This window comes from Cladophialophora bantiana (assembly GCF_000835475.1).
Source record: "Cladophialophora bantiana CBS 173.52 unplaced genomic scaffold supercont1.3, whole genome shotgun sequence".
NCBI lineage: Eukaryota > Fungi > Ascomycota > Eurotiomycetes > Chaetothyriales > Herpotrichiellaceae > Cladophialophora > Cladophialophora bantiana.
This window is the reverse complement of record NW_015971577.1, coordinates 933,969-961,052: the sequence shown is the minus strand read 5'-3', so window position 1 is coordinate 961,052 and position 27,084 is coordinate 933,969. Positions and strand designations below refer to the sequence as shown.

General features: G+C 52.8%; 10 protein-coding genes across 10 annotated transcripts; 6 read left to right on the top strand and 4 right to left on the bottom strand.

Moving 5' to 3' along the window:
* Positions 1-3,582: 3,582 nt before the first annotated feature.
* Z519_02266 (uncharacterized protein) lies at positions 3,583-5,879 on the bottom strand (the record flags this gene model as incomplete). The annotated part of the gene is made up of 7 exons (XM_016760023.1): positions 3,583-3,804; positions 4,476-4,678; positions 4,730-4,803; positions 4,854-4,873; positions 4,935-4,988; positions 5,044-5,159; positions 5,261-5,879. The coding sequence occupies 7 exons, from the start codon at positions 5,877-5,879 to the stop codon at positions 3,583-3,585; spliced, it is 1,308 nt and encodes a 435-aa protein (XP_016623544.1).
* Positions 5,880-7,191: 1,312 nt separating this feature from the next.
* Positions 7,192-8,191, top strand: Z519_02265 (uncharacterized protein; the record flags this gene model as incomplete). The annotated part of the gene is made up of 2 exons (XM_016760022.1): positions 7,192-7,307; positions 7,420-8,191. 2 exons carry the CDS (start codon positions 7,192-7,194, stop codon positions 8,189-8,191), a joined length of 888 nt encoding a protein of 295 aa, XP_016623543.1.
* A 56-nt stretch (positions 8,192-8,247) lies between these two features.
* Z519_02264 (uncharacterized protein) lies at positions 8,248-9,546 on the bottom strand (the record flags this gene model as incomplete). The annotated part of the gene is made up of 1 exon (XM_016760021.1): positions 8,248-9,546. One exon carries the CDS (start codon positions 9,544-9,546, stop codon positions 8,248-8,250), a length of 1,299 nt encoding a protein of 432 aa, XP_016623542.1.
* A 427-nt stretch (positions 9,547-9,973) lies between these two features.
* On the bottom strand, positions 9,974-11,025 carry Z519_02263 (uncharacterized protein; the record flags this gene model as incomplete). The annotated part of the gene is made up of 2 exons (XM_016760020.1): positions 9,974-10,860; positions 10,911-11,025. 2 exons carry the CDS (start codon positions 11,023-11,025, stop codon positions 9,974-9,976), a joined length of 1,002 nt encoding a protein of 333 aa, XP_016623541.1.
* Positions 11,026-12,486: 1,461 nt separating this feature from the next.
* On the top strand, positions 12,487-12,884 carry Z519_02262 (uncharacterized protein; the record flags this gene model as incomplete). Its single annotated transcript, XM_016760019.1, has 2 exons — positions 12,487-12,689; positions 12,740-12,884. 2 exons carry the CDS (start codon positions 12,487-12,489, stop codon positions 12,882-12,884), a joined length of 348 nt encoding a protein of 115 aa, XP_016623540.1.
* Positions 12,885-13,657: 773 nt separating this feature from the next.
* On the top strand, positions 13,658-14,947 carry Z519_02261 (uncharacterized protein; the record flags this gene model as incomplete). Its single annotated transcript, XM_016760018.1, has 1 exon — positions 13,658-14,947. The coding sequence occupies one exon, from the start codon at positions 13,658-13,660 to the stop codon at positions 14,945-14,947; it is 1,290 nt and encodes a 429-aa protein (XP_016623539.1).
* Positions 14,948-15,021: 74 nt separating this feature from the next.
* Z519_02260 (uncharacterized protein) lies at positions 15,022-16,989 on the bottom strand (the record flags this gene model as incomplete). Its single annotated transcript, XM_016760017.1, has 1 exon — positions 15,022-16,989. The coding sequence occupies one exon, from the start codon at positions 16,987-16,989 to the stop codon at positions 15,022-15,024; it is 1,968 nt and encodes a 655-aa protein (XP_016623538.1).
* Positions 16,990-20,495: 3,506 nt separating this feature from the next.
* On the top strand, positions 20,496-22,328 carry Z519_02259 (uncharacterized protein; the record flags this gene model as incomplete). The annotated part of the gene is made up of 1 exon (XM_016760016.1): positions 20,496-22,328. The coding sequence occupies one exon, from the start codon at positions 20,496-20,498 to the stop codon at positions 22,326-22,328; it is 1,833 nt and encodes a 610-aa protein (XP_016623537.1).
* Positions 22,329-23,001: 673 nt separating this feature from the next.
* On the top strand, positions 23,002-24,756 carry Z519_02258 (tRNA (adenine(58)-N(1))-methyltransferase catalytic subunit TRM61; the record flags this gene model as incomplete). Its single annotated transcript, XM_016760015.1, has 1 exon — positions 23,002-24,756. The coding sequence occupies one exon, from the start codon at positions 23,002-23,004 to the stop codon at positions 24,754-24,756; it is 1,755 nt and encodes a 584-aa protein (XP_016623536.1).
* A 973-nt stretch (positions 24,757-25,729) lies between these two features.
* On the top strand, positions 25,730-26,861 carry Z519_02257 (uncharacterized protein; the record flags this gene model as incomplete). Its single annotated transcript, XM_016760014.1, has 3 exons — positions 25,730-25,973; positions 26,033-26,116; positions 26,209-26,861. The coding sequence occupies 3 exons, from the start codon at positions 25,730-25,732 to the stop codon at positions 26,859-26,861; spliced, it is 981 nt and encodes a 326-aa protein (XP_016623535.1).
* Positions 26,862-27,084: the final 223 nt, after the last annotated feature.

The window sequence follows — 27,084 nt, the reverse complement described above, 5'->3', positions numbered from 1 at the left end:
CTCCAAAGGATTCTCGGGTGACACCAAGATCATGACGGGTATTCTTAAACCATCAAAGTGTTGTCGAGTCCGACCCTTCGCTTTGTGCCAGACTGCTAGGGACTTCTGGCTTGCCAATACGGCTAAATTAAGGGATCATAACTCTCTAAACATTGGAGAGGGCATCTCGACACCATTCCCGAGAAAGCGGTGTGATTGTCGGAATAGCCCACCGCTGCAAAAATATCTGAATGGAGGACCTGTGGGCAGCAACTAAATGACGCAGCTTCCTGTCATCTGACCTCGTCCAGGCTGTGTATTGCTGCATCATGCAGGACTAGAGACTGCTTGTTAACTTGTTGGTCTAGTCATGTCGCTGCAACAGGCTCTCTTGCCGTAACGGTCCGGACCCTCGCATTCGGGCCTCGATGGCGCTTTCGACGGGCTCCCGCCATTGCAATAAAGTAAGGGAGCGTAAATCTAGTGGCGATTTTTTGGTCGGGAGGGCGAATAAGAAGTCCAGCGTCCTGCGACCCATTATCTCAGGTACACTCATCATTCGATGTTGTTGACCAAGGCTACACCGGTCAAGCTGCAGAGCGTAAGCCTGCGGATCCGTGTCATGGTGCTGACCTCGCTTGGGATCTAACGAGGCCCTGCAAAAGAAAAAAAATCCTCCAAGCTCAAATCGTTTCCATGGGTCCATAACTGTGTTCGAAATAGTGAGACAGACTATGTACTTGTAGTGACGTAGCATCAGAGGGAAGACCATTGATGGACTAGCCTTCCCCAGGTCATGAAGCAGGCCTGCGGAGAGAGATCCAGATAAAGGACCTTAGCGCCCAAGATTGGTGGCCGGTGAGCGCGGAAGGAAAGTGTTGGAGCGATACGTAGGATGCACAATATTTAGCAAATCGAATTTCGACAGGGGCGCCGAAGGCCTAATACCAAAGGCGAGGGCCACCAGGCTCGGCTCTGCCCTAGGTCCCGTCCCTGCTCAAAGGCTCCCAAATTCCCTCTTTTACAGATCATGCAATGTTCGGATCGACGCCGCAGAATTTTCTTATCTCCCTGAGAATAAGTAGGTTCTCCATCTGCTGCTGGGAGGATGACAAGGTGTCAACGTAGACTATCCGTCTAGCTTGTCACAGCACAAGTCCCTTGCCTTTGAGAACCGCTATTAATTTGAGACATGATCGAATCCTCCAGCGATCGATTCAGAAGGTTCCACAATCTCGAAATTCCAATAGTAAAGCAGGGATAGCTTGTGGGAGAGATTTGATCTGCTTGTGCTGTTTGTAAATGATGCAGAATGTAGGAGCACCGTCGGGGAATCCTCGAAATACAGCTCCAGATGACCTTGAAGTTTTAGAAGGGGCTCTCATTGTCCAATGCTGTAGCAGGAGACACCGTCTTCGAGTGGGCGACCTGGTGACACGAAAAGCGACCGTCCCCACCGTGTTGGGCAGTGGCGAGATGATGTTGAGAGGGCAGAATCAACCTGGCCAGGAGTGCGGCCACAAGGGACACAATAACAAAGTACTCCGCACCAGGTAGGTCTGTGGTGCTGGGGTGTGGTGGTCGATCAACGGGGGTTGGTCCCGAAGGGCTGCTTGCTTGCTCCTCTGGACATGAGTATTCGTTCCCAAAACTGATAAAATGGCCCTGTAACAGCTTCGGCCGCTGCCTCGGTGGTGCAACCGACATGCTGGAAGCGAATGGAGAGTGCAGGAGCCACGCATTCGTGCAAGGATAATAGAGCGAGGAGCGCCCCAACCGAGCAATCGGAATGCATTTGCGACGGGCCGCCATCGACCCTTCCATCGCTCCAGTGTCGTAGATAGGCAAAAGCAAATTTCGAGCGACTTCATGCGCGTGCCCGCCTGACCCGTTGACGGCTTCAAGAGGGTCCCCGGACGGTCAATCCGTGATCGTCCCACGTAAAGAGTCGACTACCCCGGCCTGGCGCGGTTAATTTCCTTTTGTTCCCTCTCTTGACCTTGCCAGGGGTGACTCATTGATATTTCGCTCCTTTCGCGCATGGCGTCTCTCGGAGACAGGTGGCAAGTGGGTGACCATCCTTCCTGCAACGAATACGTAAGCCTTGGACAACAATACCGGCGGGGGGATAAGAGGGACGACAGGTGAGGTGGACGGGAGTGTTGCCAGCTCATTCGAAGAGAGCTAACATCGATCTAGGTGACAGGATGGTTGGAGATACGTACCCGTACGCAGGCTCAGGCTGGGTCGAGGCGTTGAAGTTTTGTTGGGCGGCGGTATTGCTGGTACGATTTGTGTCGGTTTTGTGTGCGTTTGGTATGGGTTGAACAGGTACCGTGTCCCGTCTGACAGAAGGACATTTGCAGACGCCAAAAGCATTCACATGACTTTGGTTTGACGCAGCGGCTCGGCTCTTGACACGGCGGAAAAGAGACGGAGACCCATGCTACTCCTGGTCAGTGCCTGGTCCACAAGTCCAACAGCCCACCGCCATTTCTCCTCCTGACAGTCAGAAAATTACTCCCACTCACCCACTGCTCACTGCTCCATCTCTGTCCAGGGAGCCAGCAGCAATTTCTCTTTTGGTGCTTGGTCTGGCCTACAGGCCATAGCCCTTGCGCCGCATCCCCCCCCCAGTCACAGGTCCCTGCCCCGTCCGGCCACGACCGGCCGCGCCCAAAGGCAAAAAGTGGACTTGCGGACTTTCCAGCTGAAGACCTGAGACAGAACAATGCCACCCATGGTCCGAAATGGAAACCAGCGAACTACTCGTAAACCAAGCCCAAGGTCCCCAGTCTGTCACTTGCGGTCCCTTGCCACGCCAGAGTGACCGCCACCACCACGTTTGCTTGCTCCAGCCTACGGGGCAAGCTGTGCTGTCTTTGTGCTGGCCACAATGTCACCATTGACCCAAAGCGACAGCGACCCAGATGCGACTACGGACTACAATCATATTTGAGCCGGGCATGAAGGGCGCTGCTGCCCAATGATATGGGCTCTCGCTCTCGACAGCTGTTGGGCAGCTACAGAATGTTCATTCTCTCCCATCTCTTCTTGTGCCACTCGTATTTTCGAGAGTGACGTGAATGTCACCGAGGAATCATGAATGGAACAAAGGTAAGTGGTTTGTTGTAACCAGGGCATCCAACTGCTTCAAAGTTGTGTACATGCACCAGGCACTCTGTGATTCAAGCAAACGCCGCAGTCCCAAGCTCTAGCCTCCATCAAGCCCTGCTCGAAACCCGTGGCAAGTCTTGCCTCATCACCTCTCTACCCTGACTGTCTCCTCAGTCACTCGCCTCATCGTTACTCGATTCGTCATCGTCTGGCATTACGACACTATTGAGGTATGTGACCTATTGTGCCGAAAATCAGCGAATGTTCTTTCTGCGTGTTCTGGTCAAAGAGACTGAGAGTTTGTGGCCGACGGATCATGGTGGGGAGCAACTCAAAACTCCCGCCTGGCTCACATCGGCCCGGGCTCCTCGCTCCTCGCCCATGCCTGTTGATGTTTTGAGCTGGAGGTGGTTGGGATATGATTGGACACCCAAACAGTTGCAAAGTCTACCGCAGAAGCACTCTCCAGTCCCCGTGCCGGTCATATCAGAATCTCCTCACGGTAGCACCCTGCAGGCAACCCAGGTTCCCTATGCGCACGAATGGGAGGCAAAGAGGTGGACTCACGAAAGGGACCATTACCCGAATTAACTCGAGGATGGTCTGCAGTCCCTGTTCCCCTATCACCTTTTCGTCTGGGATCCTTTTCCCCAAGGTGAAATTGCGCAATCGAAGGAGTTCGACATTAGGATTGTCTGCATCGTAGCCCTGTCAAAGAGAAAGCTGTCAGCCAAGTCTAGATCATGCAATGTTCGGCACAGATACTTGGACTCAAGATGCAGTCCGGTCTGGAGCGTCTGCCCCGGGCAATGCGGAATGCTGGTGATGAGAACTGCGCGAGCTGCCGCCAACGAGGGACCACCCAAACAATATGGCCTGCAAGGAGGGGCATTTGGTGGCCTTCGCTCAAAAAGCCCGGCTGTTGCCATTCTTAGCCTTTTCGCGCTCAAACTGCGCCTGTGATGCATCTGCATCTGTTAAGATTATGCACACATGCATCACTGGCTCCTGGTGGACGAAAGGCCTGGGAGCTTCATCCTCAGCTACTGCGAGCATGTTTTGTCCCAGCTCCTTGCCCTGACTGGGATCGAGTCCCGAGTCGTGGCTTCAGGGGCCTCCAGATCTGCCGCAGACACGTCAAGCAGACTGTACTTTTCGATGGGTGGAACAGTTGCTCAAACAGGTACCTCTTATCTAATTTGTCGCTCAAGCACGTCTGGCCTTTCGCCTTCACAGGTTTTACCAGAGAAGTGTTTAGATGCAGGACCTTTAACGTGGCTAACTGGAACAGCTGAGGAACAGACCTTCGCGAGTCGTTGTCGCACCCCCTTTTTTGCATCCACAGACGCCGTTTGTACAAAAGAAGATGAAACACATACCTTCGGCTTCGTTTTCAACGCATTTTCCTTGTTCTGGTCGGCAAAGGCCTTGATCGCCTTCTTTTCGTCCTTTGCCGTGACCCCCAAAACCTCTTTTCGCAACTGGGTCTCTGTGAGGACTCTTCTCAATTTCTTCGGTTTGCGGTCGATATTCGCTCTCAGGAGAGCCAATGGTTGGGATTCGGGCATCCACAAACCAGAGCCTGTCGCGTCGAGGGCTTAGCGGTTGACTTGACGAACGATGGCTGTCATACCAACGAAACTTCTTCCTCCAGGCTGAATTTGCACATAATAACATGCATAAGGTCCTTTGCGACCGGTTCGCGACCTGTTGCCAATCAACACATGATATAGAGATAGACAACCGAGAGCCTGTACCATGCTGCAGAGAAATGAGGCTGGAAAAAGAGTTAGCCACAGGAAGTTCAACCTACGAAAGAGGCTTGGAGAGTAACAGACTTTGTACGGAGTCGGATCAGAAGAGAATCGGATGTCTCGATAGATTCTGAAGACCTAACGGCAGGTAATTAGTGTGAGGGATAGTGGAACGGCCCCTTTCTGCACAAACCAGGTCCTTGGGTGGTAACTCAGGGATTGTTTCGTCGATGTCAATAATCCCCTCGGTCAAGGCTTCTACAAAACTTTCCCAGTCCTTCCACGAGACCCTATAATCGACTTCGTGAACTGTAGATGCAAATGTCAGTATTAGCAATCTTTAAGTCATCACAAAGGAACAGGTATAGTGCCAGAAAGATGCAAGAATCAGGGACAACGAGAGCACCTACTCTTTAGCCATTCTCTGTCGTTATTCTCCTTCAAGTCTTTCAGAAAGGCCATTGTATTTGGGTGAATCTTTCCGGCAACATACTTGATGCCTCCATCATCCCTAGGTTTCGGTTTTTCGATGAAGACCTGCTTGCCGGGTCCCAAGCCCGTCTTCACTCCGGGCCTCCAGAGTTCTTTGCCTTTGGCTAACACGGCATTGGCCACCGACTCGATATCGGGAGTAATTCCACTGCTTTTCTTACTTGCCTTCTTCGGCTTTCTCTTTCTCTTGTTGTCCTCGTCAGAGTCGTAGTCGTCTTCTGTACCAGACTCCTCGGTCGAGGGCTGCTCCGTTTCTGATGCGTCTTGGTCTTCATAGCCCGACTCCTCGTCCTCGTCCTCTTCCTCCATAAGGTCGACATCCTCATCCTCCTCTTCACTGTCCGGGTCCTGGAAGTACTTGCTTTTCGTGGGAGTTGCCTTGCCGTGACTGCGTTCTTTCTCAGCCGACTCCTTCAATCTTTTTGAAGCTCTACTCCCAGGAGACACTGAGGGAGCGACTTGTGACAGCTGGCGTTTGTGAGTTTTATTGGAGGCAGCTGTTGCCCTTTTTGACGCCCCTGATTTGCGTGCTGGCATGGTTGAATTTAATTTGCGGAGACACAAAGATTCAGCAAAGGAGAAGGATGAGATAGCACAGTTATCCAAGACGAGATCTCTTACGGACCGTCAAAGAGTCTGCCCTGCTGAGGGGGTTTCAGCACAACCAGCGCACCACCGGCCAGCACCGCTTAAACTGGCCCTGAACGCGTTGGCGTCGAGAACCGTGTCGATGAATGACGTCATCGAATGTGATTCATTCTAGTGATGCTTCAACTCGTATCCTTTTCTCTCGTTGTTACAACTTACAACTGTGGCCGTTCATCATCATACTTTGGGGCTGGAGATCAGCAATGCTTCAGCCATTGTACGCTCAGTTAACGCCTTTTGTCCTCTATCTGGCCTTGAGAATCCGTGTAGCTACCAAGCAACCAGCATCCCGCACCACGGAAGAATCCCTTCAACTCTTCTCGCATTTGACGCAGATACAAATTAAGACTCCATAGCTATTCGCGGCATCTCCTTCTTTGTTCGCGATCTGACTTTCCCTGTCTCGTATATTAGCTACTTTCTGGTGGCCATCCCTTTCAAAGGCAACCTAAGCACTACTGGCCACTTCGGCAACCGTCTGATATTGAAATTGATCAAATCTTCAGCCAAGGGGGTCGACTATTCCAGACAGATACACAGTTGCAATTGAAAGCGAGGTTAGTTCTATAACCCCCCCCAGTGGTTGAACGACCGAGTTCCGTATACATAACTGGATGAGAACGGAATCGTCAACTGCCGGTTCTGCTTGAGATCTGAAAACCATTGTTTTGTATGCGGATTTCCACGGTCTTCAAAATCAGGCCATTGACTACGAGATCTCTCGTGCAGTCGGTGTCAACCTACAAGACTGATCACACAGGACTAGAGCACGTATCGGCAAGATCTAGATTTTCTCGGCGAGTTTTACGTTCCGATCCAACGACTACATCCTCAGCTTACCGTTCGGCCGGTCTCCTTGACTTTGCCAACTCATTCAGAGTGCTGCTCTGTCTTTCGCGTGAAGTTTTGGATTGCAGGCTACCTCAGGGCAAGACGTCCACACCTTCAGAACACTTAATTACGAGGTAAATCTCTGAGAGAAACGCCGCACGGTCTGAGCAAATATGTCTCCGTGACCGAGGAAACTCTCCGGCCAACCTCAGTTTCAGCCTTATGGTCTTTGCTGCGTCTTCGGAAACATTTTGCACACCTTGGAGATATAAATTTATTGTGGGTGTGTGCGGTGCTGTCTGAAGCCAAGTGTTCTACGACTCTACAATCCTGAAATTTCAGATCTTTTCAAGTCACTCTCATCGTTACAATGCCCGAAGACTCCCACCATCATCAACATCATCACGGGCATCATCACAACCATGGCGATGGTGCGCACCATACCGATAATGTTGCGTTCACGGAAGCAAATCGCACACACTGGAAGTATGTCGATAGCATTGTTGCACCGCTGGTGCCATTTCATTGCCAGATGATCTCTCATCCTTTCCGGGACAGGTTCCATTATAGACCCCGGGCTAACTTGCTGGATCAACAGTGACTTCGCCTCACAATACACATCGGAGCCTTGGCAACGAGATCTTCTCAATAAGGTGACCGCATTCATCCATCAGCATATAAACTGGATTGGTGTAGACTTCCTCGACCCTGCTACAACCTTTGAGATCTCTTCACCTACATCGAAGACTAAACGACAGGTCCGCGTGCTGGACTATGCATGTGGACCCGGAACCATAACATACGCACTCGCCGCGCGCGGAACAGAGTATATCGGCATCGATCTGAGCGAGAACATGGTCAAGGCTTATAATGTGCGCTTCAATCCCGACCCAATCAACGCGGCCAACACCTCACCGGCGGACGGAACGGCCGCACAGGACGATAAACTCGATGAGACGCTCAATGCCCACGCCGTGGTCGGCAACCTCCTTGACCCAGAAGACCCTTCTCCGTCACACCTTTCTTCTCCAGAATTTTTCAACTTCGACCTCGTGGTCGTGGGCCTAGGATACCACCATTTCCAAGACATTCCGCTTGCCACGAACCGGCTTGTAGAGCGGTTGCGGCCAGGTGGGATCTTCCTCATCTTGGATTTCGTCACGCACGCCATGGAGAAAAGTTCGGATCCCGCGCAGCAGCAGCTTCCTACGCACACGGTGGCACATGCTGGCTTCAGCGAAGAGGAATTGCGGAGCTATTTTGAGAGCGCTGGATTGACGGATTTTTCGATTGTGAAGATGGATGGTGAGGTGTTGCTGAGGGGCGAAGCGAAGAGGAGGCCGTTCCTTGCTAGGGGTCAAAAGCTTTAGAGCTGCTACGGGTGACCTCATGAGCCTGGAAGGAACGTAGTCGAATGCTTTTCAAATCAATCTATCTCGAGCGTTGAGAGACCCTGATCCAGCTCGTCATGGTTATTTCCTTGCCTCGCCGTGTTGTCCCTTTCAGTATTTTCCTTGTTCATCATCACCCTCTGCCTCTGGAGCCCCTCCTCTCTTTTCCGTCTTCGTCGCTCCTCTTTATCTTCCCAGCCAGGATGCAGCGTCTCGGGACCCGAACCCAGACCATCCCTCTCCATCGCGCTCTTCAACTCGCGTCGAAACCGCTCCCGCCGCTCGAGATTCCATTGGAACCGCTCGTTGACCACCCTGGCGCACAGGCCGAGGTACTCTTCGCTGACGACCCTTTGAATCACGTCCCTGTCGGTTTCGCCTTCCTCAGTCACCATACTCTTCTCCTCACCACCAGCGTGGCAGCCCGGTGGGGGGAGCGCAACGCCCACGACGGTCTCGAACACCAACCCGGCGGTCCTCACGGCGACCATCACGCCATGTTGATGATCCTGCTCGGAGCTTTCCTCCAGCACGCCGCGCAGACTCTGCACCCCGCTCTCGCGGAACCCGGCGTTGACTGCCGCGGTGAGCAGAGGGCGGGCATGGCGCAGCGTGGCGCAGAGGATGTGCAGGATGAGTGGGGAGAAGGACAAATGGATTAGACGGGGCGGTTGTCGCGCGGAGGAGAAGAATGTGAATGAGGGTGAGAGTGAGGGTGAGGATGCAGACGACGACGGGTTGGCGAGCTGGAAGAGTCTGGAAAAGTAAGACGAGGAGTCTTGATCATCCGAGTCGTGTGCTGCCGAGAAACCTGTCGTTGCTCCGGTCGCACTGGTACTATTGACTCCGTCTGGAGGGATGGGAACGGGAAGAGGATCATGCGAGACGTAAAGCCAGCGTCCTCCCCCTTTCCCACCAGGCGATGTGGACGTCGGCGTCGACGTCGTCTCAGCCTGCTTCCCCTTGACACCCGCCTCCGCGCTTGACACCTGCCTCTCTCCCCTTCCCTCACGCTCACTATCCCGCATCTCCCACTTCTCCCCGACATCCTCACCTACATCTCTGCGCCTGTTCGCGCCCCCACGACCACTTCTCCTTCCGCCCGGCCCCTCGACAAACACGGCAACTCTGCCCGCGCAGCTGCTCGTCGTCACGAGCCCGTCATACCGATTGATCTCGTCGATCAAGTCGCGGATCTGCGCGTCCACCGTCCCCTTGGGCGAATTGTCCGTGTACGTGCCCTCGGGCTGGTCGAGGTGCGAGAGGATCTGGGACTTTTTGGCTACAAAGGACGCTGGGACCGAGGAGGGGTTCGCCGCGGCACCGTACGACATTTAAACAGGAGATTGACTGTTTCAGTCAACTGAGAATAGGCTAATTAGCGGCGCGATGTCGGACGGGGGGCCATACGCAACAAGATTTGCGTAGCAAACGTAGAGCTAGAAGAAGAAAATCATTGGTTAGGCGTGTGGAGGCGAGAGGTGTAAAGAAGAATTTCTTTGGTGGAAGATAATACATGCTTCATATTCGGTTCCCTAGTACGCACCGTAACATTGCGCAGACCGGTTTTCTATCTTCCACAGGGATATCACATAGATCTAGTTTTATTTCTTTCGTTTACTTTCCAATTGACCTTTCGAAGTCGAATCCATCGTCGCCAATCGCCTGTCGCTATAATCGTCACACCCACGCTGGCACCAAAAACTTCAAAAGACATGATGATCTACTGAATTCAGCCGCAACCCCCCAAAGCACGGTCGGCTATGCCACCGGCGCTGCAAGGGCGGTCTTTGCTTGGTCTTTATTCGGGACCGTGGCTGGCTGGGTGAAAGTGTCTGGCCACAAGAAGGCCTTCTCTTCCTTGTGCGGGCTGAGGGCGGTAAACACAGGTACGGCGGCCCGGCTGCTGACCCTCCTCCACATGTTGGCGCGAGGGTTGAAGTTGGATGGCAGACCTTGTCCGTGTGTCTTCTCTTCATCGACCTTAGCAATCTTGATGAGTTCCTTTTGGATGTCGGCGAATGTATCGAAGGGGGTGTATGAGAGGCCATGTTCAATGCAGTACTCCTCCAGCTTTAGCCCTCGGCGAGCGAAAAGTACATCGGCTTCACGTGCTGCCGGAAGGTCTGAGACGCCATCACCAATGAAAATGATCATCGGTATTGTACCATTGTCGCTCTCCAATCGCGCTGCTGCCTTGTACTCGTTTATTGATCGGGCTTTGTCGTGACCGAGCTCAGTGTCGTGTCTCCAAACTGCTTCCCATTTGCTACCATCACCGGCAATTTTGGCATCGTTGGCCACAATTTCAATATGTTTGCTCATTTCCTCTCCAATGAAGTGATCGAGGACTCTCCGCAATACAGGCTTGAGCCCAGCCGAGATGACGTTAAAAGGAATATTGTTGTTGACACAGAACTCGTGGAAGGTCTGGAAGTCAGGGTCGATGTCCAGGGCAGTTTTCATGACCTCGAAGCCGTCTTCGAAAGGTACATCTAGTGAGGCATAGAGCTCATCCGAGACTTCACGAAATGACCGTTCTCCGGACTCTAGTTGCCTGGCCAGAATATTCCTCCTTTCTGGGCCGCAACCAAAGTTGTCAAAGAGGGTGTGGCCGGTATCTTGCATGAAAATGGTGCCGTCAAAGTCTGGATTCAGTTGTCAGATGAGGTCTAGCACGCAACGCGCGCATGCGTACCTGAGAAGCAGATGATCTTTCGCTTCGTACCCATGTTGGCAGTATTGGCGCGCTGCATACCTGGTCGAGCCTGCTTAGGCTCGACGGGTGGAGGAGTGATAGCAATGGGCGCCATGGTATAAGGAGTCTATGGTCAGATAAGCTTTCCGAGTAATATGTCTGATGAAGAGAACGCGGGCCAACTGGCTCAAGATCTTCCTTATATCTGCCTAGCCAAGCATTGTTCAGTGGACTCCAAAATCTAATGGTGTACGTAGGAGGCGCCCAGTAGTTGCATGAGACTTGGACGTAGATTCCTGCAGAAGCACCAACTCTGGTTCTAAAAGCCTGCACATGGATGTCATTCCATGGCAGTATCGATGTTAATTGCACGGTGGCCATCAAAACCTTGATACCCTCAGCAGTTTCGAGGCGATATGCGATCCTTGGCTGTACAGGCGCGGCAGATGTGTGTTGACGCCATAACCAAATGCACAAAGCCATGGATGTGGCCACAAGGGATGCTGCGGGTACTGAAAGGATCCAGCTCACCAGGTAGCGGGAAAATAGTACGTGGCAAAGCTTTTCAACATATCATAGCACAGTGTGTCGCGTTGCTAGTGTGGGTTCCATAGCGGCAGGCTGCAGAAAACGCACATGCTGAGTTCGCAGCAGAGGCTCGCTGCGTACCATGGGGACTCCGCTGAAGGTATGGCATTTTGATATGTACGATGACGATATGTCATTGTGCTGTTGGCCCGGCAAACAGAACGTGGGAGTGGGCCAGCAGTGGCTGGTGGGATGGTGACGAAGGAGAAGCGGTCAGCAATGGGTGACCCCGAGAGGCAAGGCCCGCAGTTGAACAAGGCTATGACATCGTTCAAGACAAGCAGACCAGAAACAGGGAAAGCAACAAATATGGGTATGCACGAGTCTTATGGTATGAGAGAGGGGGGAGAGGAGATGGAGAGCAAGCGACAGCGAGATAGAGAGTTGACAGGCAGCAGGCAGACAGGAGGCAGACCGCAGACATCGGATCGGAAAAACAGTTCTCCGGAGATCGACAGCCACATCGACCGCTGTTGATGGGAATCTGGAATCTGGAACTTAGGACCTTCATCTCGTGTCCTTCGATCCGTGACCGATTTGCCGTGCTGGGGCGATCATCGCGGCTTTCCCATCAAGTTGTTACTGCTGCTGCAATGTCTTTTCTTGTCCGTCCAGAAGACTTGCTCCAAAACCATTGCAGCTGATGCGAAACACGAAGAGAAACAGAACATGACGCGAAACGCACTCGTGGCCGCGAGATGTTCGCATCCGTTGCCATGTCGTGTCCTCAACAGCTCTCTTGTCTGTCCGCACGCCGCAGCCGCAGTTGTGCATTGACAGAAATGGGGAATATTGCAAGGCTCTTCCTGTGGTGTTTGTCATTCACAGCTCACCGACACAGGCAGCAAGTGCGCTGCGCCCAACTACCTTGTGCCAGTGACACGAATTGGAGCGGGTCTGTGGTCTTCCCTCGAATCTTTTACCGTCAGCAATGCCACTACTTCCGATATAGCTTCATCTCAAATTGTATTCCTGACCCTGACCAACCATGATTGAACGAAGACTCCTTATGCTCGAATCCTACTACACCAAAGACACGAACAGGCAAACATGGCGCATCACGAATCCTCCCGGCCTGCCCTTCTACGACAGCATCAGTGACTATGAATTTGTCCGGCCAGCCCATTGCAGGCCTGGAGTTATCGACGAGGTTTCGAAGGTCATATCTCTCATGTCAACATCTGACGAATGGTAATCGTCTGCGTGAACGTTGGGCAAGGAATGTCTTGACGTGTTCTCAGGAAGTTTATCGGCGTCATCAGCAAAGGTCCAGCGGGCGAGATCATCAAAGTGGATGGTGAGAACTTCAGAAGAGCGGTGATTGAGAGAGTTGCGTGTTCTGCACATGCTTGCAGCAACTGTGGAATGCCGTGCCATCGCAAGTAGGCAGACAGCAGCCCCCTTCGGGTGCCTTCATTGACCAGGGGTCGTTCTAGTGAGGTATATCTCCCTGTTCGCAGACACTCGACCAGCTCGACGGCTCCTTCCGCGCCAGCTGGCCGGAACAGTAACAGTCAACCACCAGCATACAGAGTTTACGCCTAGATGCGAACACTCCATCCCCAGAGCGGCTGCATTGACTGCCTTTGCAGTTTTTTTAAGGTTCGCATTCAAAGATACATCAGACGCTGGATGAGCACGAATACTGGTGGTGGTGAAATCATATTATGTTGCAATGTTCGGTATCTGAGAGAAGTACATGGAAGTCGATGAGGTGGCTGGATTCATACTCGGTAATGGGAAAGGACAGAAGTTGTTTGAGCTTGGTGTTCGAGGGGGCTACGTATTGCTGAATTGTTCATGTACGTGTCATTCATTCGAGGTCTGATCACAAGGATGGTTTGCTCAAGGTTTGAAACTCGCTGCAAGAGCACAAGGAGGATCAGCATTATCCCAATACAGATATTTGCAGAATCTCCCATTCCAATTGTACCTCGTAGGCTGATACTCTTGGAAGTCCCCGCAACAGCTGAAGCTCCTCGGCAACGCGGTTAGAGACGGGCATCAGTGCAGTTGCCAAACGGCGGAGCAAGGGAATAAGTCTGACCTCTGCCACTCAACCACTCTACCTCTCTCGACCAGCATTATTACTTCACAGTCTCAGTCTGTTTCCGTGGAGGCCGCTCGTTCTGAATCGCTTCACTCATCTGTCAACCGCCATGGCGTCCTTCCTCATCCCGAAATCTGTCCGCTCAGGTGCTCGCATTGCTCGAAGCGCTTCAAGCCTAGTTTCCAAAACTGCAATACGAGCGGCGTCGACTACGTCGAAACACCCGGTCAACTTCACGCCTCCCACGACCGAAGAGCTCTACGAACTGCGCGATCGCGTCCAAGAATTTACCCGTCGCGAGATCCCTGAAGAACTAGCCGCGCGGACGGACCGAGAAAATGACTTCCCCCACTTCATGTGGAAGAAACTTGGCGAGGCTGGCTTCCTGGGGCCGACGGCTGACGAGGAATATGGAGGCCTGGGCATGGGATACCAAGCACACAGTGTGATCATGGAGGAGATCTCGCGGGCGTCGGGGTCCATTGGACTAAGCTACGCGGCTCACTCGCAGCTGTGCGTGAACCAGCTGTCCTTGAACGGGACGAAGGAGCAAAAGCAAAGAGTCTTGCCCGGTCTAATCAGCGGGGAGAAGGTGGGCGCCCTGGCCATGTCGGAGCACTCGGCGGGCAGCGATGTCGTGAGCATGAAGACCACGGCGAAGGCGGTGGACGGGGGCTACCGCCTGAACGGGACCAAGATGTGGATCACCAACGGCCCGGAGGCCGACTTCATCGTGGTGTACGCGAAGACGGAGCCCGAGAAGAAGAGCAAGGGCATCACGGCGTTCATCGTGGAGAAGACCTTCGAGGGCTTCTCGGTCGCGAGGAAGCTGGACAAGCTGGGCATGAGGGGCTCGAACACGGGCGAACTCGTCTTCGACAACGTCTTTGTGCCCAAGGAGAATGTCTTGGGCGAGGTCAACAAGGGCGTCCGGGTGCTGATGGAGGGCTTGGATCTCGAGAGACTGGTCCTCAGCGCGGGCCCGTTGGGAATCATGCAGGCCTGCTTGGACCTGGTCCTGCCCTACACGCACCAGAGGAAGCAGTTCGACATGCCTATCGCCCACAACCAGCTGATTCAAGGAAAGCTGGCCGACATGTATACCAAGCTCCAAGCCGCGCGGGCGTACACCTACACTACGGCGAAGAAGGTCGATGAAGAGGGTGACATCCGCACGCAGGACTGTGCCGGGGCAATTCTCTATGCGGCCGAGAGGGCCAGCGAATGCGGGCTGGATGCAATCCAGTTGATGGGTGGCAATGGATACGTCAACGAAATCCCCGCCGGGAGATTGTTGAGGGATGCAAAACTATACGAGATCGGTGCCGGGACCAGCGAGATCAGGAGGATGGTCATCGGAAGGGCGTTCAACAAGGAGTATGCTGATCAGAGCATCTGAGAGTCAGTCTAGACGTCACGCTTTTCTTGTTTCATCATCACGCAGGCTCGTTATTCAAGACGACCCACCGCAAGCTATCCAAAAGCAAGGCGACTCTGACCCTTCTCAACCTTGGAGGCGCGCCCTCGACCACTACTCGCAGCGCCGCGCTTCGGCTTGGTATTGACCTGGCCGGGTGGACGACTATTTGTCGGGCCTGTCACGGAGAGCGTATCCTGGGCTTGAAGGTCTTTGGCAAAATGCCAGTCTTCATGCTCACCTCGCTCGGTTTCGTTGATCGACTTCTGGCAAGACTGACAGAAGTACGTGGTGATGTCTTGTTGGTGCAATGGAGGTGGAGGATGGCTGTTCCCTCGGAGTTCCTTTTCTTCTTCCCCACCGAGTCCGCCCATGTCCTCCTCCACGATAGGAGCTTTGGATTCATCTTCACCTTCCTCAGTACTCTCGCCTTTGGAAAAGAAGCGGGCAATGCTAGGAGGACCTTCGTTCAGCTTTCGCCGCTTCTCAGGCCGGCTTTCATCAAAATCCGGCGTTGCGGTGTGACTGCGGTGTGGGACATCCATGGCAGCCCTGGCTTCATCCCCTCTCAGGAGGAACGTGTCGATACCTTTATTCCCCGACACCCCCTCTTCGAAACCGCCAACGCTTAGCGACAGGTTCGCGCACGGCCACGCTCTCCCGTCAACAATGACCTGTCCGAGCAAGGTTTTCGCAAGTTCGAAAAGGGCCATCTCGTCGATCTTCTTGCCTCCTGGTATCGGCAGCTGTTTTGATCTCGTCTGTCCGCCTTGCCGGTGATGCAGAGTAATGGTCTTGGGTCTCCTCTTGTTCTCAAGCACGCCTTCTTCAACTAAGCGAGCATAGATGTCTGCTACAAAGATTCTTAGCCATTTGTTTGCCTGCTCCGTCGTATTGATAGTAGGTCTGAAGGATTTGGCAGACAGCATTGATTTGATCTGTGTGCGCGAACTGACTTCACTATTGTCCTCCCCACGGATAGTTCCGTAGAGCCACGTTCCGGTGTCGTCTCCCAGCTTGGACTTGAGTTGTTCGAGAGGAATCTTTAATAGATCCGTGACGTCGTCCACGTTGAAAGTGTCCACGACGTGATCACCGAGTTTGCCGCCCAGATTCCGTATTTTTGTGAATTTGAAAGCCGACAGGAAGTGCTGCACCGCCCGGTTGCGGACAATGGTCTGTTGATTGGGCTTTTTGTATCCAGCTCCGAGCTTGGCCATCATTTTATTGCGCGCAATGCCGGCCGAGCAGGTGTACTTCAGCCTCTCTCGAATCATCTTCCGCACGCCCCGGACGATCTCGGAGCCGATGTTCATGACCACATCGTCCCAGTCCGGGTCGTCGTCCTCCGTCTCTGTGGAGTCAAGATCCACCAGTGCGTCTGCCTCCCAGTTCAGAGCTGTCGACGGCGGTAATGGAAGATTCTCCGTCGGATCATCGTAGGGCGCGTACTGGAGTTCGGGGTACCTTTCCAACAGGATCTGGTGGATTTGAGCCGACAGGTCCAGAAAGACCTCATCGATGCTAGCCTTCTCGACACGTTGTATGGGCGGAGGAGGCAGGATCTCCTTGATGAGGGCCAGGCTTTTCCTCGATTCCAGACGGTACGGATCTAGCGAAACCTTGTCCGTCTGGATGTGTTTTGCGGCGTCGTCGCGGTATGCCCACTTGTCGTCGCCTTCGCGCCACGTGGCGACATGTTGGATCACAATCTGCGGACACTTGGACCTTGCTTCGGTGACTGTGGCGTGCCGGTTCAAGCCAAAGTCCCGGGCCGGATAGTTGATGGCGATGAGCCCCTGCCACTGCTGTACAGCCAGCGGTTGGGTCTCGGAGACGCCCAGTCGCACCATCTCACACTGGGCGTAGAAGGCATCGTAGTCGATCAGTGCGATGCATCTCAACGGGCAAGAGGTTGAAGATTGGCTGAGGAGATGGAGATGTTTGAACGTAAATCGCGACTTCTTCCTGGCGCCGGCGCGGTTGATGGGCGATGAAGGCACAAAAGGCTGCGATGAAGACATGGGATGGGACTTGGAGAGTAGAGCCTGGGTGCTGGAAATGAGGGCTTTATTACTTCATTTTGGCGGCATCTTGTCGCCTTGGAGTATAGTTGACTATTGAACAGAATAGTTGCAACCTTGGAACTCTGCGTGCATTGCCAACTCGAAAGGGAGATGCGGTCGCGTGGTATTCGGGGAATTCGCGCGTTACTGTCATTCATGAAGCAACCACTATAAGTACCAGCTAGCGAGCTAGCGAGGATAGGTATTAATTAATAGTCTGACACAAACAACCTGTCCGTCCATCAAGTCATCATTACCACGTGACTGGGCCCTCGCCCTTTCGTCCACCGTACGATGATGCGTTTGGGCTCCCAATGCCAAATGTAGGAGTCGAACAATATCGGTGTAGTATTGACCACGACCTTTCTAGATATATCCATACTTGTAAAAGAGGGAGGACATGGCCGGAGCAGGAGGAAGCGAGCTTATATCATATCATGAAAACGGGGCTGCGATACCATGAGACGATGTTGAATGAATGTTAAGACAATGAGCGACGCAGCGTAGATATCGCCCGTCAAAGTTGTAAGTTCTAATCCAATAGAACAGTCGTCACCGTCAAGGATTTTCGTCTAACCGCCCTCTAGGCGTTGATCGATGGGATCTAATCCAAGAGGAGGAACACCTTCGGCCCAGTCCCCTTTCTCCCCCGTCCGTACAGTTTCCAGCTTTGAGATAGAAAGGCATTTCAATCAAGGCGTCCGTAGTTCGGATTTGTCGTCATAACACTTCGGATCAAGCTCGGTCTTGTTCTGCCATACAGGCAGCGTGAAACGATCCATTTCGAGACGTTCCCATAAAAGCTTCTCGTCCTTGCCGACATTCATGTTTGGGGATTGAAAGTCTTTGGTCCGGTTAAAATCTGTTTTGTCTCCCTTCCGTTCTTAGAATTCCGAGCACTAGGACAATTCAAGTGTCCGACCAGGTGCATTCCTTGAAATCTCTAGTTCCGAAGTTGCGGCCCCAGTAAGGCGGATAGAAGATATTCCCTGACCGACGTACTCAGCTTGAAACAGGGTGTTTGCAACTACGAGAGGGACCTGTCGTCTCACTTGTAGGATAAAAAAACAGCGAGGTCTGCTTAGACCCATCCCGTTCGAGTGGCGTATGGCGTATATCGAGAGGGATGTCGGGGTTGATGGCCGTCACACCATGTGATTCAACGGTGTGAGGGTCTGCCTCGTGTGGTCTTGCATCGGCCATTCAATCGCATGATCAAATGGGATTTTCCCAAGCGTCCCAGGTAAATCTCGGGCTCGAGACCGTACCCAATATTCAAGAGGTAAGCGTTTCCAGGCCCCTACTAGGAGTCACTAGCCCTCTCGAGCGTAATGTCGTCAAATCCCTTGTGCGCTTTTGAAACTCGGCGTGCAGATCGACGGCATTTTCCAAGAATTCCTTGTCTGACGCCCCAAACCGAGTTCACCGTTTGACTATTGAATTGAAGACCTCATTGTATGCTGTTCCATGAAAGCCTTCCCGCAGATGCGATGTCTTGTCTAGCGTTCGCTTATAACGTTCATCGTCGTTGGCCGTCACTGGTTCCCATGTCCAGCGTTTCTTGACGGACGCTCGCTCAACCGAATAGTAGTTATTCAGGACAGACGTATACAGGACAGGCGTCTTATACAGCATCATCAAGTGGGTAGATAGGAGGATTATCGGTCGGTGTCTTTTATGCTCGGTCTAGAGAAGTCGTTTGTTGGTTGAAGAACGGGTAGCTGAGGGATGGACGATTATCACTGATAACTTCGAATTTCTCGAAACTCCAAGGTACAACGCAGGCGAAGAGGAGCCCAAAGGCGCAGGAGGATGAAGCAGAATAATCTGACCTGGCTCTCCTGATGCCTTGTTCTCGTTTTGGACACCGAATCCAAACTCATACAGACAGGAGGTACACAGCCCGTCTGTCATGACTCCTGCCTATTTCGCTAGGCAGTGAGGACTATCGCGAAGCTGCGTGTTGAAGAATTGCTGAAGTCATCAACAACTGTAGCAAAGAATTTGTAAATCGGGCCATTGAAGTGAGAAAGATAGCGAAAATCCAAAAGAAGCAAGACGTCTCAGGCATGGAGGCTTCTAATATCGAAAATCGAGGGTGATACAACCAGGTCGCGACTGGGTATAAGTCTCGTTGGCCCAGCAGCAATCCAGTCCCGACAGAAGGTAACTTCGCGCCTAAGGCTCCATGTTTATGCTGCCAGAGAACGCACCCGACTTGGATGTTAGACCTAAAATCCGGAGGAGACAAGTACAAGAGACAGGAAAATCTTGTTGAGTGGATTTTTTCTCATCTGGTCCCCCCAAACCCTCGCTGCGACATGAATTGGGCATATTGTGCCGAGACAGTCGTGGCTTCGAAGTTATCCCTTCTGCGCAACGGAGTTGTCAGCCTTGTATAACGGGCACGAGCCTTGAGGTGTTTTCCTATTCATCCTTCATAGCATTCATTAAAAGACAGAATAGAAAAGGCCAATAGACCTTAGTTGTCTCCATTATCCTTCCACTGGTTCGAGCGGCCTCAGGGACCACTGTAATTTCAGTCGCCCACGACTTCTTTGCCTTTTTCCAAAGTCCGCGCTGTGGCCGTTTTTGTAGCATATATGGCCTGTGACTGAAGCCTCTGCAGTCATTTAAGACTTTTCACAACCAATGAAGACTATATTGTGCTTTGGCGCGATGTGCGGATGCTATGAAGGTGTCACCGCTCTCCGCACAGCCTTTCTCCGCGTTAGGCGAAAGCAGGTTCGAGGGAGTCTATAGCCGCCTCTTCAATCATTTTTGGTCGGCGGTTTGGGTGGCAGTATCCGAGGCTCGCGCTGGAAGGGAGGCAAAGGCCACATTTGGTCCCCATGTACAGGGGTACCGAGTACCTCAGTAGGCTGCCCAGGGACGCCTCAGGGACGCTCAAGAAGGACTCAGCCCAAGCCCCGGTTCAACCTCAGGTTATGCGGCCTTTGTTCACCCTCTAGATTCAAACCCTATATGGGAATTAGTTTTTCCCTCGTTCTCGAGGAATCTATATGTAGGTAGAACCACGACCTTTGGAGTACCTATTGCCGGGCACCTATAGGTGAGAAGGCGCCTAGGCGACTAGGTCAGTTTCGCTTAAAAGGTCGGAGGCTTGTGAATTCTCATTTCTTTTTCGCTTCCCAATGGAATCCATCACCTTACCATCCACTCCCCGACTCTCCCAGCTACAAATCCGAGACAGTCAGATGCACCGCGTGTATTTTCTGCATCTCCGATGATGAGCTCGCGAGCTTCGCGCACCCGGGGATCTGTTGTTTCTAAGCGAATGCCTGCTGCCTGGTGAAGGGGAGCTTTCGCACGCTTGAAGTGTCCCGTGCTCAACGTCCTCTCCATGTGTTGAGAGCTATTTAGCTGCTTGTCCTCAGCCCCGAGTGTTTGTACGAAAATATCCGCCCGGCGATCCTGCGTGCCAGGAAGCATCGTGAATCAATATGAGGCCATCATTGGGCACGCTTTGGGCAAGCTTCCTCACACTGCTAATTGGTCACGGTTTTGCATTCTCGATTCATCCATATCCTACCGGTGTCAAGGCAACAGGAGCTTTCAACTGGACCGAGATCCCTTCTTCAAGAGAGCTTCAATATCACAAATGCTATGGCTCCTTTGAGTGCGCCAGGCTAGAGGTCCCCCTGGATTGGTCCAACCTCTCAAATCCCCGCTCGGTCGTTCTGGCAGTCACGAGGCTGCCTGCTGTGGTGGATGTCGGAGATGAATCTTTCGGAGGTACAGTTATCATTAATCCTGGAGGTCCTAGTGGTTCCGGTGTGGCAACTGTGCTTTGGGCTGGCAAGAGCATCCAAAACGTCCTTGACGGTGACAAGCATTTCGAAATCCTGTCTTTCGACCCCCGTGGCGTACAATTCTCGACGCCCAGTTTGGCCTGCTTTGAAGATGACACCTCGAGATACACACTCGATCTCTTGGGGGCGGGAGCAGGAAGTCTCGAATCAAACCAGAATGCTCTGGATGTCAAATGGGGCATTGACAAGAGCCTTGGACTTCTTTGCGCGCAAACGAGCAAAGGCAGGTTCTCTGATGGTTCAACCATTCGTCAGTTCGTGAGCACCACTTTGGTGGCACATGACATGGTGGAAATCGTTGATCAAGTTGATGCACATCTGCGGAGACAGCTGAGTAGCAAAGGCCGCAATCGGCAAAACCAACAGTCCCTTCTCTCTGCTAAATCAAATGAGGACCCTCCCCTTCTCAACTACTGGGGTTTGTCGTATGGCTCTTACCTGGGTAATACCTTTGCCTCTATGTTTCCGCACCGAATCGGTCGCATGGTCTTGGACGGTGTCGTCGACGCAGACGACTATGCTGCCACAGGATGGACGACTAATCTTCAGGACAATAACAAGACATGGACCAAGTTCTTTGAGTACTGTTTCGAAGCCGGAACAAAGTGCGCTCTGTCGAATCCCGCGATCACTGGACCTGAAGAGATGCGAACGCAGGTCGAGACCTTTCTTCAGGGACTCAAGAACAACCCCATGCCCTTGGTCCAAAATGACAATGCCTACATCCTCACTTACCTCAACATGAAATCCATCATTCATATTCACCTGTATCAACCCATTCAGCTTTGGCCGCTGTTGGCATTGGTTCTAAAATCTCTGATGGAGCAAGATGTCTATAGCGCTATTTCGGCATGGAAGTCGTGGAAGAGCTGGCCTTTTCCCGAACTCCGGGACTTTGCACCGCTGCCTCCGAACGCTCCTCACATCCCTATGCTATCGGATGTCTTCATGGCAAAAGATCTGCCACTCCCAACCAACTATCCGTGGCAACTGGAGTCTGGCATCTCCATCCTCTGTGGGGATGGCGACGACATCACATCTCGATCGAAGAGAGACTTTGCGGAATACTTGGACCTGCTGCAATCGCAATCTCCACTGATTGGATCTATCTGGGCAGAAATCACCCTTCATTGCGTCCACTGGCCCTTGGCCAACCGTCCTTCTGCCAAAAATCGATTTACAGGACCCTTTCAGTCGAACCTTTCTGATTACGACCCTCGCGGAAGTCCATTGTTGTTCATCGGCAACACGGCGGACCCGGTGACCCCGGTACGGAATGCGATCAAGATGGCAGAACGACATGAGGGCAGTGTCGTTTTCACGCAGGACATGCCGGGACATTGCGCGGGGACTACCAATCCGAGCGTGTGCACGTTTGGGATATTGAAAAGGTTCTTCGCGCACGGCGAACTTCCAGAAGCTGGACTCGTGTGCCAAGCAGCCGTGAAGCCATGGGATATATGAAGAATGGGAATCAAACGGTCGCTACTGAGGGTTAAAGCAGGTCGAGAACGTGGGACTTTGGAGGAGCATTTTAATTGGTCATTGAACGTCGCATATATCTTTAGGATACGATGCTCGATCGCGACAATTGGTCTGAATTGATTAATGAGTTACGGAACGGAGTAGACCTTGCATAGGCTGGAAGCCCATCCTGGTATTTAGAGAAGTTTTGCTAGCTCATAGTACCGAAATTAGTCGACAAAGATAAGGAGTTTGGAACTAAATAAAACCCCACGACCTTCTACACAGGCACGTGATATCAAATTTTTGGGGCACATTTTAACGTTTCTTCAATCTTCGATAGTCCCTCTTCACTTCCCATCATCACTCTCATCTTTCAGCGGAGGAAAATGCAGCTTCTGAATCATCACGGCGTTTTGACTCCTGGCAGAGGACTAATGTTTGACGTGAGCGAGCAACAAGGGCGATAGAGAGTGTTTTCTTTTCTATCATTTTCCCTCTTGCTTTTTCGTTGCTCTTGGTCGGCTTCTTTATCCCAAGAAGAGAGAATAGAAAGTTCTCAGCTCTCACGATATTTGAAAGCAGAAAAAGAACCGTCTGTTCGGACAGGAAGGCAAGGAAAGAAAGGCAAACCCCAAGAAGAAAAATATCCCCCAAAAAAGGGCGATCAAAAATGGTTTCCACATTCCTGACCCCAACCCGGTTCGCCAAAGAACACGACCTAGCCTCGCTGCACCTGCGGCGCGACCAGTCTCTGCCGGTGGTCCTGTCGACGCAAGTGACCAAGGACGCGGATGAAGGGTATGCCGAGGGCGTGGTGACGAACACGCGGTTCGGCTCGTTCCCGCACTCGACCATCATCGGCGTGCCCTGGGGCAGCCAGATCCGGGCAAGTAAGGTTGACACAGGGTCGCGCGGGTGGGCTAAGAAGAGTCGCCCGAGCAAGAAGGCCAGAGATGTCGGCGGCGGCGGCGGCGGCGGCGGCGGCGGCGGCGGAGGAGGAGGAGGAGGAGGAGGAGGAGGGAAGAAGCGGAAGGCGGACGAGGCGCTCTTGGAATCAGAAGGAGGAACAGAGGGAGGAAGAGATGACGAGCGTCTAGAAACTCCGCAAGATCCGACGGGAGCGAGAGCGGTGGTGGTCAAGGAGGCCGTCGTGGCGGACTCGGGCTTCGTGCATGTCCTCCCGCCCACGCCCGAAAACTGGACCACCTGTCTCCCGCACCGCACCCAGGTTGTGTACACGCCGGACTACAGCTACATCCTGCACCGCATTCGGGCGAGGCCCGGAAGCAGGCTGATCGAGGCCGGTAGCGGGAGCGGGAGCTTCACGCACGCAGCGGCGAGAGCTGTGTTCAGCGGGTATTATCCCGAGAAAGAGCGGAGTCGCCCTGACGACATTGTGGGCAAGGGGGAAAGGGAGGACTTTGATGGTCCCGCTCCTGCTGCTGCCGTTGCCGCGGCTACGCAAGAAGGCGGAAAAGAGGGAAATGGAGCGCTGATGACGAGAGAAGACAGCAACGGCGAGACAGACGGGAAGAACGATTGCTGCGGACGGGTCTTCAGCTACGAGTTCCACCGTGAGCGGCACGACAAAATCAAAACCGAAATGACTCAACACGGGCTAGACACCATTGTCCACGCCATGCATCGAGACGTGTACAAGGATGGCTTTCTAGTCTACGACTCTGAAGAAACTCCCTCCGACGAGAGGACCTCCCCGCGTGCCAACGCCATCTTTCTGGATCTGCCTTGTCCATGGGAGGCTCTGCCTCATTTGACCCGCGAGCCGCTGCACGAAGGCACACCGAGCGTCCTCGACTCTCACTCCCCTGTCCACATATGCACGTTTAGCCCTTGCATCGAGCAGGCGCAAAAAACAATATCCGCACTTCGGAGGTACGATTGGATAGAGATTGAAATGGTGGAGGTGCAACACAAGCGCATCGAAGTTCGACGAGAGTACACGGGACTTGAGTACGACGGCATGCGCTCAAGCAATGTCTTCGCAGCCAATGTTGAGGAGGCGGTATCAAGACTGAAAGAGGTAGAACAAAGGTTGAAGGATTTCCACGCAGGACAGAGCTCGGATGAGAACAAGAAGTCCTCAAATATCACTGGCCAGCAACAGCAGAGCGAGGCAGGCAAACCACCATTCAACGGAGGCCAGCTTGTGCACAGGACAGAGGCTGAGTTGAAAACGCACACTTCGTATCTCGTCTTTGCGGTGCTGCCCAGAACATGGTCCGAAGAAGACGAGGCGTCGGCACAGGAGAAGTGGTCAAGACATGTTAAGATCATATCCCATGCGCCCAAGAGTCAGCGCCAGTTGAAGAAGGAGGCGAAACTGAGGGCAAAAGGTCAGACCCAGAACAGCGTTAGGATTAAAACGTCGGATATACATGAAGACGCGGTGAAGGAGGCTGCATAGGGTGCAAATCTAGATGATTGGCCAGCAGATGATGCCAAGGGGGTGTTGTCCTGCGAGCATGAGACTCAGTAGTTATGATTTACCCCATTTTCAGAGGCCTCAGCAGATCCAATCATGCATGCTGGAACCAGACATGGCGCCGAAGACCCAGAACGCCCACCGAGAGGCCGTAAGAGGCATGTAATAATATTAAGCTCGTTTGATGGATTTCCTTCTCTGGTGAACGGTCACTCAGCCGTTGGCATGATATTCAGCCTGCCACGTGACTGAAGCTGGGTGAGGCCGATCAAAAGGTCGACCAATTGTCAGGAAATTGACCCCGCGGTGACATTCGAAGTTGAAAATTTCCCACAAGGTTTGACCTCGCAGAAGCTGCATATCTGAACGGGCTTTTGGAAGGGCAAAAAGCTTCGCCTAGAAGCACCGCCCCAGTCGAGACTCCAGATTGAGGTTTTCCTTCGACATGTCGCTAAACCCCTTGCGGAAGGGGTTGCGAACTTGGAACAGTCAGCTAATTTTCGAATGATTTTCAAGAATGCCTGCCGCCTGATGTTGCTCGCTTAAAGGGAGGCGACGTTATCGGTGCTCTGAAACAACCCACTCAGGAGTGACCGTCTTTATTCAACCCTGCACGGAGAACAGGATTCGAACCGGATGGGTCTGTAAGAGCATTTTGCGCCGGGAAAGGCGCGTATAGTCCGTATTCGCCTTGAAAAACAGTGCAAGTTGGCGATATGAATCCCCACGGGTCTTGCGCCTCCTTTCCACCCATGGACCGATCCATGGTTGGACCAACGTCAACCAGTATAATAAGACATTGAGGAACAGGCCGATCAGAGTGATTTACCGATAGCTTGCAACCCGCCGTGGCCATTCTGCTCCCACATCTTCTAGAATTTCTTCACTCAACTGAGAAGCCGCATCGCTGGCAATTTCTTAGAGAGGCAGTCCTCGCATCACAGCTAGCAGCATCATGGAAGCGTTGGGAAACTCTATCCCACACTTACTGTTCCTCGCTTCTCGATCCGTCAATGGCAGTGAGCCCGCTGACAAGTCTCCCCAAGAATTCGCAAAGCAAGGCCGATACGACTATGTCCCATCCTTCGCGGCAGCGGTCGTTTTCATTGTGCTGTACGCCATTGCGTTGATAACAAATCTGGGCCAGATGTTCTGGCACCGATCTTGGTTTTGGTGGTCGATGAACCTTGCGGTCGCCAGTGAGTCTGCCATTGCGTCGTCAATATGCAGCTGCATGTGTGTTCTGACCTTGACACAGTGGAATTCGTCGGATATGTGACTCGAGCTGCTTCCATCCAAAATCTCGAGAACCGGAACACCTTCATCGTCCAGACTGTTATGAGTAAGTCTCGTCCAAAAAGGATACCAACCTTGCGAGAGATTAAAATCCCTTTCGTCCCCAATCCAACTCTCCGTCGCTGACAATCAAGTCAGTCCTCGTCGCACCCGCCGTGATGGCGGCCGCCTGTTACATGGCGTTCGGCCGGGTCGTGATGTGGGTGGTCCCTCCTCGCTTTCAGACGGCTCGCCATCTCTGGGTGCCTGCGCGCAGGATCACCCCGGTATTTGTGGGATCTGATGTCTTCAGCTTCTTCATCCAGGTAATTGGAGGCTCCATGGTGGCCTCGGCAAACACGAAAGAGCACGCAAACACCGGGAAAAACGTGGTTCTGGTCGGACTAGGACTACAACTGGTGTCGTTCGGTTTCTTCGCCTTCGCCAGCCTCCGGCTCAACATTCTGCTGAGGACGACGCTCCGAGACGTTTCACTTCCAAAAGAGCGCAACTGGCAGTTGTTCTTGACGGTGATCAACGTGGCCAATATATTGATTCTGATTCGGACGCTGCTCCGCTTCATTGAATTCGCCTTGGGAACGAGGAATTATCTCACCGATCACGAGTGGTTCTTCTATGCATTTGATTCGGCGCTGATGTTCCTCGTGGTGGCAGTCTTCATTGTCGTCCACCCGGGCCATTATTTGCCGTACCTAGGGATCAGAAGAAGGGAACAGCAGTTCTCGAGGAACGCGGACAAGGGAGCTTTTGCTAAGCTCGCACGAGGCCACATGACCATGGAACTGTCATAAGATGACTCGACGCTGGCAGCCAGGACAAGAATGGGTTGGAAGGGGCATGTGGATGTGGTACGGAGAAGTGATGCCGAGATGGCCGCCCTTTCAAAGGTCTGCTCTCTTTTCTTCAGGGAGGAGAGTCTTTGGCTGAAACAGGGTTGCCAGCCAGTTATCGTTGTTGCTTGGTGACGATGAGCGCATCCGACTAATGTCTTGGCTCGGTAAGACGTAGGGTGCA